The following is a 10,598-nucleotide window of genomic DNA, read 5'->3' on the forward strand; positions in this document are numbered from 1 at the left end:
GAAGGACACGCATGCAGTGAAGGCATTGATAGGTTTGACGGGAGTTTCCAAATCCCAGATTGTTTAGTCTCATTTTTTTGACCAAAGAATACTTATAATAAAACAAAAGACAATCATTTGTAGGTTGCAAGTCCCAGATCTTGTTTATTTATAAAGCAATAAATATTAGAAGCACAAATAAATTGCACGGGTGTGTAAACAAACTGTACAATGACTGAAGAGTTCAGGAAGGGTTGCCAGAAGACTCCAAGAAGCATATTGTCGTCATCCTGAGTGGGAAGTAAATTGAGGGAAAAAGTGCTTAGAAGCACTTGCGGTGGACAATGGATGGACCAGCTTCATCATACTCCTGTTTACTGATCCACATTTGCTGGAAGGTGGACAGAGATGCTAGAATGGAGCCACCAATCCAGACAGAGTACTTGCGCTCAGGTGGGGCAATGATCTAGGATAAAGAAAAACAACAAAATCCTCATTTAGCAGTTATATTTCTGACCAACCAACCCACATCACCAATGTAACAAACCACTAGATATTTCCTTAAGTAAATAAAGAACTTTTTTATAATAACACTATTGATTTTCAGCAGCTGGTACAATACATGTAATATTCCTTAAAATCTATAACCATATTTTCCTCTTTTCTAACACTTGCTTCTAATCAATATAATTATGCTGATTAAATGGAGTTTCTTCTCATTTGTCCATCAGCTGTTGATCTCACTTTTGAGTTGTTCCTGTATCCCAATTTAATGATGTGGACATTTTCCCCATCCTTACCCACATTTTAAAGTACAGAGTCAAATTCCTCACCTTGATCTTCATAGTGCTAGGAGCAAGTGCAGTGATTTCTTTCTGCATGCGATCAGCAATGCCAGGGTACATTGTCGTTCCACCTGAGAGGACGTTGTTAGCATACAGGTCCTTACGAATATCAATATCACACTTCATGATACTGTTGTAGGTAGTTTCGTGAATACCAGCAGATTCCATACCTTGAGAAGAAAGAAGATAGTAGATCAGTAAATTATACAAGAGGTTTTCATGAGAAGAACTCTCAGCATTTCTCCTCATCACTAACATGAACTTATATGACGTTTTTGTGGTGTAATTACTTACTGATTATTAAATGTTATAGAAAAACATAGAAAAATAGAATGACAGAACTAGCTAAGAAAATGAAAACTATTTGTTAGAAAGGGTAAGAATCATAATGCACGTGCAAAGAAAAGATATTCAAAATATACAGTAAGAGAAGAAGCAGACACACAAGATAAACTCATTTAGCATATGGCAATGGGAGAAAGTTATATAGAACAGAAAACAGGAGTATCAGATTACATCAAAGTCTCACAAAAAGCACTAGTTGAATATAGAAAAGACAGCAATTAAGACAATGAAAGCACTTGAGTTAGATAGTAACAATAGTGACAATAGTAACTTCATTTCTTCATTTCTTTTTCAGCCTACTCAAAATACAGTCTATACTATTTATAAACATCAAGGCAAGACATAACCAAGACATGGACCAAGATATTAGTACTCAGTGGTAAGGAAAAAGAAACTAGAAGCAAGTGTTTGTAGGTTGCATTCCAGTTTATTAATTTTAACAGGTGCTTCCTGTAAGGGCTGACACTAGATCCACAGCAAGATGTCAGCTGATGAACAACTGCATTTATTACTCAGGACTTACAGTATAAGCATTTGCTATATCCGTCAGCTGCACTCACAAACAGCAAAGCTTACCATCTTGACCATGGCAATGTTAATTAGAGTGCATAGAAATGTACACACACCTTCATTCCATTTTTTTCCCCTCCCAGACACTTCTTCATGGAGTCAGATACTGTTTTAAGTGTAATGCAGCAATGAAAGCTCTTCTTGCCACCAGTGACATAGAATCACAGAATATCTCAAGTTGGAAGAGACCCATAAGGATCATCAAGTCCAACTCCCTAATGATGATATTCTAACTGTACATTTTATCACTAAAAAACTGTGACCCTAAAACCTGATCTAAAACTTGCAACAAAAGCCCAGAGCTCAGCTAATTACCAGTTGAGCTCACATCAAGCACAGCTTACAGGGACCAGAGGATCTAACTCATTATTTATTTACGTTTGATTTCGTGCCAAATTTAGATAAGCAGGAAGAAGAGTGGGACACCTTCTCGATCTTCTGATTCATTCATACCTCCTACAGAAAGGAGAATTTCCTGGGAACACTTACCAATAAAGGATGGCTGGAATAAGGTTTCAGGGCAGCGGAAACGTTCATTACCGATTGTGATCACTTGACCGTCAGGCAATTCATAGCTCTTTTCCAGAGAGGAGGAAGAGGCAGCAGTGGCCATTTCATTCTCAAAGTCCAGTGCAACATAGCACAATTTCTCTTTGATATCACGAACAATCTCACGTTCAGCTGCAGATATACAGGAATCAAGTCAAGGTTTGGAGAAGCAAAATACTAGAGGAAAAAGATGGGCCAAGAGAGACATGAGGACACCCTCACACGAGGGCAAAGCTGAAGGACTGACCTGTTGTCACAAAGGAATAGCCACGCTCCGTGAGGATCTTCATGAGGTAGTCAGTCAGATCCCTGCCAGCCAGATCCAGACGCATGATAGCATGAGGCAAAGCATAACCTTCATAAATAGGTACATTGTGGGTGACGCCATCACCAGAGTCCAGAACAATACCTGGGAGAGAAATGTCAGAGAGCGGTTGGAATCACCTAGCAAATGCTTAGAGCCCCTAGGCACAGAAAGCAGCAACAAACACAACAAAATATAGGATTTTTCAGGCACTATGAAGTAGCATCATTCTATTTTAGCCATAAAGATCTTGCCCATTCATTCTGCCTTTGCTTGCCTGGACATTCCTGTTTGGTGTGAACTTTCCCATAAAACAGTTGTCCCAAACATATTTTAAGGTAATCCATACGAACAGCCTTCCACTGCTACTACACTGAGCAGTTAAGTATATTTGCAATAAAGATTGTCTTGGTCCAATAATGGGCATATTTTGGGCCCAGTTTAAAACTGGTGCAATACTTGTGTAACTGCAGTATCTTCACGGGAATGTCTCCTCGTTTGTGTCATGACAAGCGGCAGGAGAGTCAGTTCCACAGTGCCTCTCTGAAAGCAATGCAGACAGGTCCACATTGTTCTGCCCACAGACTATTTTGTACTGGATTTTCTGCTACTGTTATCATCAACTGCTATAAACTAAAAATACCTAGTTTTCTGTAAATTTGAATGAGTTATGGGGTTTTTTTCCTATTTGGAGTGAGAAGGAAGGAGGGTTCCTGGAAGGGAAAATCTAAATAGTGTTTATTTTTTATTTTACCTGTTGTACGACCAGAGGCATACAGGGACAGGACAGCCTGGATCGCCACATACATAGCAGGTACATTGAAGGTCTCAAACATTATCTGGGTCATCTTTTCACGATTAGCTTTAGGGTTCAAGGGGGCTTCTGTGAGCAAGGTAGGGTGTTCCTCAGGGGCCACACGGAGCTCATTGTAGAAAGTGTGGTGCCAGATCTTTTCCATATCATCCCAGTTGGTGATGATGCCATGTTCAATGGGATATTTCAAAGTAAGGATACCTCTCTTGCTCTGAGCTTCATCACCCACATAGGAATCTTTTTGACCCATACCAACCATAACACCCTAAGAGAAGAAAATACAGAGAAGCATTATTTGAAGAAGACTACATCACAGAGCCCAAACAATTACATCACAGACAAATATGCTATTTTCAAGAAAGGTACAAGCAGTCACACCACTGAAAGGTTGTTCAGGAAAAGAAATGAGCGTTATTAAAATATTTAGTCAACAGAATTTGAAGTTTTCTCATCAAATCCTTCTTCCTTTAATCTGATGAAAGGATTTGTTTTCCCCTTTTTTAATGCACCTCTTATTTTCAATTACTTGTTTCTGGTCCAAAGTCTGACTGAAAGTAAACTGCACAATACCATGAGCAGGAAAAGATACAGAAAGACATACAAAGAGAGTTTATAAACAAGAAGATACAGAGGGAAATGAGCCTTCTAGTGAAGGAAGATACTCCATATCACCATGGAGCCTCAGCAGTAATTTATTCACGATAACAAAATACATATTGCAAATGTTTTAGTTAAAAAAAAAAAAAAGGCATTACAAACTTTTTATCAAGGAAATTGTAGGAGAAAAAGTATTGTATTTTCTATATGCTGATTTAACTGTGACACAAGAGAAGGAGAATGAAACGGGAACAGAGAAGGAGGCTTAGAGAGCAGTGAGAAGGTAAGGTCAGAAACAGACAAAAGAAATAGAGGAAATGGAAAGAAGGTGTTTGGTACGTGAAACATTGGACAGGATGGGTGGGAAGGGCCTTAAACAAACTGCATCGTGCACAAATTCAGCCAATGGAGATGCCTTTGAGCGAGCACCAGCAGCAGGTCTGGCCTAGGGGATGGAGTGGGCAGCAGCTTTGTAGGAAGCTGGGTTTGGGCTCATTAGGAAAGAGAACAGGGAGAGAGTCAAGAGGAAAATTGGTGAGTTAGAAATAGCCGGGGGAAAGGGAGACAGTGATAGAAAGGAGATAAGGGACAGCCAGACGGGGGAGTTGAGGGCAGCGCTGGAGAGAACTGGGAAGGCGCAGCTGGTACCACCGCAAGAAGTGAGCCGAGGGAAGGGCAGGGTATTCGGGGCGGGACAGAAGAACTGAGGAGGGAAGGGGCGAGTGGAGGCGACTGCTGGAGAGAGGGGGAAGGCTCGATGCTGCCCCCGTCCTGCCCCCCGTATTTACCTGGTGCCTCGGGCGGCCGACGATGGACGGGAAAACGGCCCTGGGGGCATCGTCTCCGGCAAAACCCGCCTTGACCAGCCCCGAGCCGTTGTCGCACACCAGTGCGGTGGTCTCCTCGTCGTCGCACATCTTCGGAGGGAGGCACGGACCTGAAAAACAGCGCGGCGGCGCGTCCAGACCCCCGCGGCGAGCGCGGCGCTGCCGCCGGGCCCCGCTGAGCCCCCGGGCGGCCCCTCCGCGCCCTCCCGCCCGCCATCCCGGAGGGCACGGGCGGCGGCGGCACACCGGCAGCTGTCGGCGGGAGCGGGAAATCTGACTCGTCCCGGGAGGATGCTGGGTGGCTCAGCCACGCTCTTGGGCAGGGCTTTAAATAGGATCCGTCAGCCGCTTGCTTCTCCGCGCTTCAAAAGGCGCCCCGGCTTTCAGGACGCTCATTAGGGCATCATTAGCGGTACCCTCCGGCGGCAGATTGAAACGGGAGGGAAAGCGTTTGAAATGGGAAAGATCGGCCCTGCCCAGAGCGCTCCACCGGCGGCGGGGCGTCGCGCCCTGTCGGGCCGCGGCGGCTGCCGCTGGGCGGGGGGCGGCGGGGACGGGTCGGTGTCCCCGGCAGAACTAACGCCGAGCCGCCAGGTGCGCAGGCAGAGCAGCGGCTGCACCTGCGCGACCGGCATCCACCGGTGCCTCCCATCCAGCCCTGCCCTGCCCTGCCCTGTCATCCCATCCTGCCCTGCCATCCCATCCCGTCCCGTCCCGTCCCGCGCCGGCCCCGCGGGGCTGCGGGCGCCGCCGCGCTACTCACCAGACCAGCACGGGCGGCGGGGGGCTGCGGAGGAGAGCCTGGGTGCCGGCTCGGCGGAGACGCCCCAATTTATACCCCCCCGAGGGGCAGCGTCCGCCAGGGCCGCCGCGGGACGGGGCAGCCACCTTCTCCTTATTTGGTCGGCTCCGCGCCATTGAGCGGCCGCGCAGCCATGAATGGAGCCCGGCCAGCCCCGGCGCAGCCCGGCCGCCCGGCCCATGTAAGGCAGGCGCGGGGCAGCGCGCCCCCGGCCCGCCGCATGGCCAAATAGGGAGCCCCGCGCAGCCCCTCGGGGGCCAGCGCCTCCAGGGAGCGGGGTGGGAAGGTGCCTTCCCGGGCCGCCTCCCGGGGCGAGCTCCGAGTCCGGCTCGGCTGCGGCCGCCGCCGGCGCCCCGAGGTGTCAACACCCGCCGGGTGCCGGCCCAGGTGGGCCCAGAAACGGGAGATGCGCGGGCCTGGCGGAGGGCGCGGGGGAAGCTGCACGCGTGTTTTCTCCCCCGGCTTTTCATTTTTCCACTGAAAAGAAGCCACTCGAGCTCCTATTTAATCGACGACCCACAAGGTTACTTTGGTGCCAACAACTGAGGCTCTTCTACTGCACGGAGGCAGCATCCGCTGCCTGTATTGCCCTAGGAAGGAGCAGTGCACACTCCATTGCTTTTAAACTTTGATGAGCACATGCAGCAAAAATCGTGCTTCTCTCTGCTTTTGGCTGACATCTATAGCACAAAATGGGATCTGCTCATTTACATTAATACGCATATACTTAAACTCACAATTTTTTTTCTTTTAATGCACACTGGATCAGTAATGCATAGTGATATGTATAGGGCGGAAGATGAGAGATGGGAATAGCTTGGACAAAAACCAGCTATGGTATTAATGTAATGTGACAGTTGTTTTCCTGCTTAGTTGTTGAAACATCCATGTTGATAATTTGTTCCAGCGGTGGAACCTCAAAAATCCACGTATCTTCAGGATTACCTTTTTTTTTTTTTTTAGTTAAAAATAGAAAGACTGGAGAGGCATCCCTTGAGTGGGTTTGGCCTGGTATGTGAAGGCAGAGATTGTCAACGTGTGTCCCAGAGGAACTGCATTATAACGCAGAGTACAGTGTCCTTCGGGAGCTCAGCTTATAAACTGCCCAATGTCTGCCCATGTAAGACACAACAGGGGAAAAAAAGAATTGAGGTTTGGGACAGAAGGGAAGGGTGGGATGTCAAGGTCAAGAGGGGAACACTCGGTAAACTGGATCAACTGCTTAAACACAGGTCCAGTTTATCAGATGCCATACAAGGGCTGACAGCCGTCACATGGTTATATACACCTTAAATGAGGTGGAAGGAAAGAGCTTGTGAATACAACCCAACCTGCAATTTGGGGGCTTTGCGGGGGTGTTGGTGTAAGGGCTATCTTTGCACTGTGGTTTGGCTCTGACAAAGGGTGTGAGAACTGGAAATTGCCAACTACTCATTTCTAAACTGTATCCAAAGGGGGCGTCCGAGACGCTTAGACTTTAATTTCTTTTGAAATCTGAGATAGTGGAATCAGTTTCCTCGTTTCTAGCACAATTAATGAGGTGGTTAGCTCCACCCCAGCACCAGTGTATCTTGGGGTTGTGCCCAATTATGAGCACAACTCTGAAGCAGATGTAGCAACAAACTTCTTGGCCATTGATAGCTCCTGCTTTTCTTTAAATGCCTTGAGGAGAGACAACCTGTTTCAGGTGAGACACTATTTGTGTATAAGGGTGTGTGTATGTATATTTCATATACGTGTATATATAAATACATATGCACATATAAATTATATATGCATGTATGTATCTGTGTATATATACATATGTATATATTACTTTTTTTTCTTAGCTACCTAAGAAAGGAAGGTGTAGGATTGTGAAGTACAGTGACCTCAAAAGGTCAAAGCAGGGAAAGGCTGAGCTTCAGTGCCTCTGCTCTGGACAAACTTTGGCTCTTTTTCTGGTTTTCCTGGTATTGAGGAAAAATCAATCAAAATCAATACTGGTGGAATAAGGACCCCAAGAGAGTACATGTTTCTCTAAATTGATTAGGCACAGGTAACAGAGAGAGTTGGAAATATTTTGGTGATAGCGATTCCTATTTATATAAGAATTCATATGTATGCAAGGTTTTATAGGCATATACGTCCTGGCACAGAGTACCATTTCAAAGAAAAAAATGTGCTGCTTTCAATTTTAAAAAGTCAGCATATTTTACTCCATGGTAAGTTGCCATATATAATTTCAATCTGCTTCTTTTTTTCCCTAGCGCATCTTTTCTACAGAAACCATACAATGTGAGGGATTGGCCAGCTTCTCTGGCACTAGAGATTAGTTTACAGTGTTATCTCAGCTGTTCCTCAGTTCAGAGGTGTTACAGTATTTACATAGAAGCCCGCTGCTGATAGCTGCATGGAATTCCTCCCCAATCAGCCCCTCCCTGTCACATCCAACATTCCCTTTGGCTAGAGAGAGAGACTCTGCTGAAACTGAGACAGAGCCAGCTCTTGCTGCAAAATCTACACAAAACAGTCTGTATTTTCTCGTTTCCTTTATAACTAAATATTGGCTTTCTTCACCCTTTCCTTAAGTTTTAAATTCCTAATCCAGCAGGACTCACATCTAGCATCCTGATGCACTTGAGAGCTCATCAGTGCCCCACTCCCGTATATTGCAAGGTCAAATGAAAAGGGCACCACAGAATGTATGTAAATCCAAAATCACATCTGCTTCCTCGTAGCCATTTGAAAAGTACCCAGCTAAATGTATTCCTTTGGCCAAAATAATTCTGTTTTCTGCAATAAAGTGATATTACAGCCTCAAATAAACCAAACAAGCAAACAAAGAAGCAAAAACCTACTGAAGTGTGTTATGCAATGTCATCTAGAGGAAAAATACTCTAGCATCTGACTGACCACGCTCCCCACATGCTGTGTACATTTCTCACGACTTAGCTATTGGGAGTGACCCCAGAGACAAAGGAAACACTGGCAGAATGGAGTGTCGGGAGAGCAGACAGATCTGCAGTGGACATGAGCTGCACGTACGCTAAACCAGCCTGAACAGATAGGAGCATGAAGCCTCAATGTGTACACAATATTAATGGGGTAGCAAAATAATATATACATATGACACATGCACATGGGCAAGACTGGATGTATTAGTCAACCAACAAGACACTGTTGTGACTGCAGCCAAAATCAGAACATGAGTTCTTACCTCTGGATGGTAAAAATGTGAATAGAAAAAAAAATCACACTGTGATCTTATAATGCCCAGAAATCCTCACAACTGCTATTCAGCTTTTGAATGAAAAAAAAATTTAGCTTAAAAATAAAGCCTCGATTCTTCAAAAACTTTAAAGCATAGAACCCTTACTGCCACAGACTTCAGATTATTTACAGTAGTTAACATTGCAGTCAGAAATTAAAAATTTGTAGGATCAAGCCCTCTCTGTATTTTTTTTTGTCTTTCAGATTATTCTTTCATTATCTGTGCATGTTCCAATAAAAACAATACACTTTTCATAACAGACCAAACCATTACATGTACAGTACACCCTGACCTAGCAGGTCTTAGAGCAGATGACTTCTCTTCTCACTTAAAATCTGCTATTTCTAAATCCAATGCATGTTGACATATAAAATCTGTCCTTGCACAGAGCCAAATGTTACCTCTCTTAAGCCTCAGGCCAGTGTAATCTTTGGAATAAATTTTACTTTTTCAAGAATAAGAAGCAAATGCCACTCTGACAGGCAGTCTTTTGTCCCATGACAGCTGTTTGGAACTATATGTGCTTTAGAAATATAAGAAGTATTGCAGCAGAGTCTTACTGATGGGCAGGAGTCCTGATGAGATGAGAATGCCAAACATACAATATATGACTAATATCACTGTCATGAATGAATCACTGTCACGAAGGAGTCATACATGGTTATCTACGTTTGTGTAGTTATGAAGATGTCTCTGTGTGTATACAGACATACAAAGAGAAGCCAGAAAAGACAATTCTGCAGTCACCACCAGCCTGAAGTTGTTCCCTATGAAAAGCTCTATTACACTTTTCCAATCAGATTTTGAACATCCCAAGTGAGAAATCTTTCTCCTGTTCCGTTAGAGGAGAGTATCCCAATTAAATAATCACATTCTCATGCAAGCTTCTCCAGAGAATTCATCAGGTATTTTCCTTTCTTAGTTATGTCTCATTCACCCTCGTAATAGCCCATGTTTCATACTTAATACATTCTCTGTCTTCTCAGGATTTAAGCCTTTCACATAGTTGCAGGCTGTTATCATCTCTCTGCGTCTCTTTCTCTCACTCACTCGTGCACTGCTGCACATCTATAATTAACCTAAAACATCTTAAGTGTGCACTGAAATGGTAGAATAATGAGGCGGGCACAGGGAGTTAGAGATGCAGCTGAAACATCTTGTTATGAAGCTGAGAGAATTAGGCACGAGCAACGTAAGTGGAGGAGAGTGGCAGTGAAATGATTTTATGCTGTCAAGTCTCTGACCCTCCAGATTCATTACTTGCCACATGTCACTTACAAAGAAAGGCCAGGACTCACTCCCATTACAGCCCCTTTGCAACAGAAAGAGGGCTCAGAGAGTGCCGGCAGATCCTAAAAGCGCTGTGCCTGCACAGTAGGAATGTCTTGCTTCCAGAAGTGCTGTGCTTCTCTCGCAAGCCAGAGCATGGCAGGCACGACAGCATAGGACTCCAGGATTTCATACTGTGAAGACTGCAGGCTGCTCTGAAATAAAATGCAGCCTAGGGAAACTGCTACAATTTAGGCTCCTCAGGCTGTCTTATGCACTGAGGGACATGGAGTAGTTCAAGAAGACAGAAATATGTCCTGAACACTTCAGCTGTTGCCAGCATGTACCTAGATTGCCAGTCCTGTGCAGTGTCTCTGAGAGATACCTGCCCTACTTTAGAAAGCTGATGGGCAGTAATTTTAACAGTATTTCTAAGTCTCATTT

At 44.8% G+C, this 10,598-nt stretch overlaps 1 protein-coding gene across 3 annotated transcripts; it reads right to left on the reverse strand.

The window, feature by feature from the left end:
* Positions 1 to 301: 301 nt before the first annotated feature.
* On the reverse strand, positions 302 to 4,920 carry ACTC1 (actin alpha cardiac muscle 1; the record flags this gene model as incomplete). Of its 3 annotated transcripts, none has more annotated exons than XM_082316778.1 (6): positions 302 to 445; positions 813 to 994; positions 2,229 to 2,420; positions 2,536 to 2,697; positions 3,347 to 3,542; positions 4,792 to 4,920. In XM_082316778.1, 6 exons carry the CDS (start codon positions 4,918 to 4,920, stop codon positions 302 to 304), a joined length of 1,005 nt encoding a protein of 334 aa, XP_082172904.1. The 3 variants fall into 3 exon arrangements, with proteins under 3 accessions (XP_082172904.1, XP_082172903.1, XP_082172905.1); XM_082316777.1 differs by having other exon boundaries at positions 3,347 to 3,671; XM_082316779.1 differs by lacking the exons at positions 2,229 to 2,420; positions 4,792 to 4,920 and having other exon boundaries at positions 3,347 to 3,671.
* Between the last annotated feature and the right edge of the window lie 5,678 nt (positions 4,921 to 10,598).

This window comes from Platalea leucorodia, assembly GCF_965183815.1.
Source record: "Platalea leucorodia genome assembly, chromosome: 7".
Classification (NCBI taxonomy): domain Eukaryota; kingdom Metazoa; phylum Chordata; class Aves; order Pelecaniformes; family Threskiornithidae; genus Platalea; species Platalea leucorodia.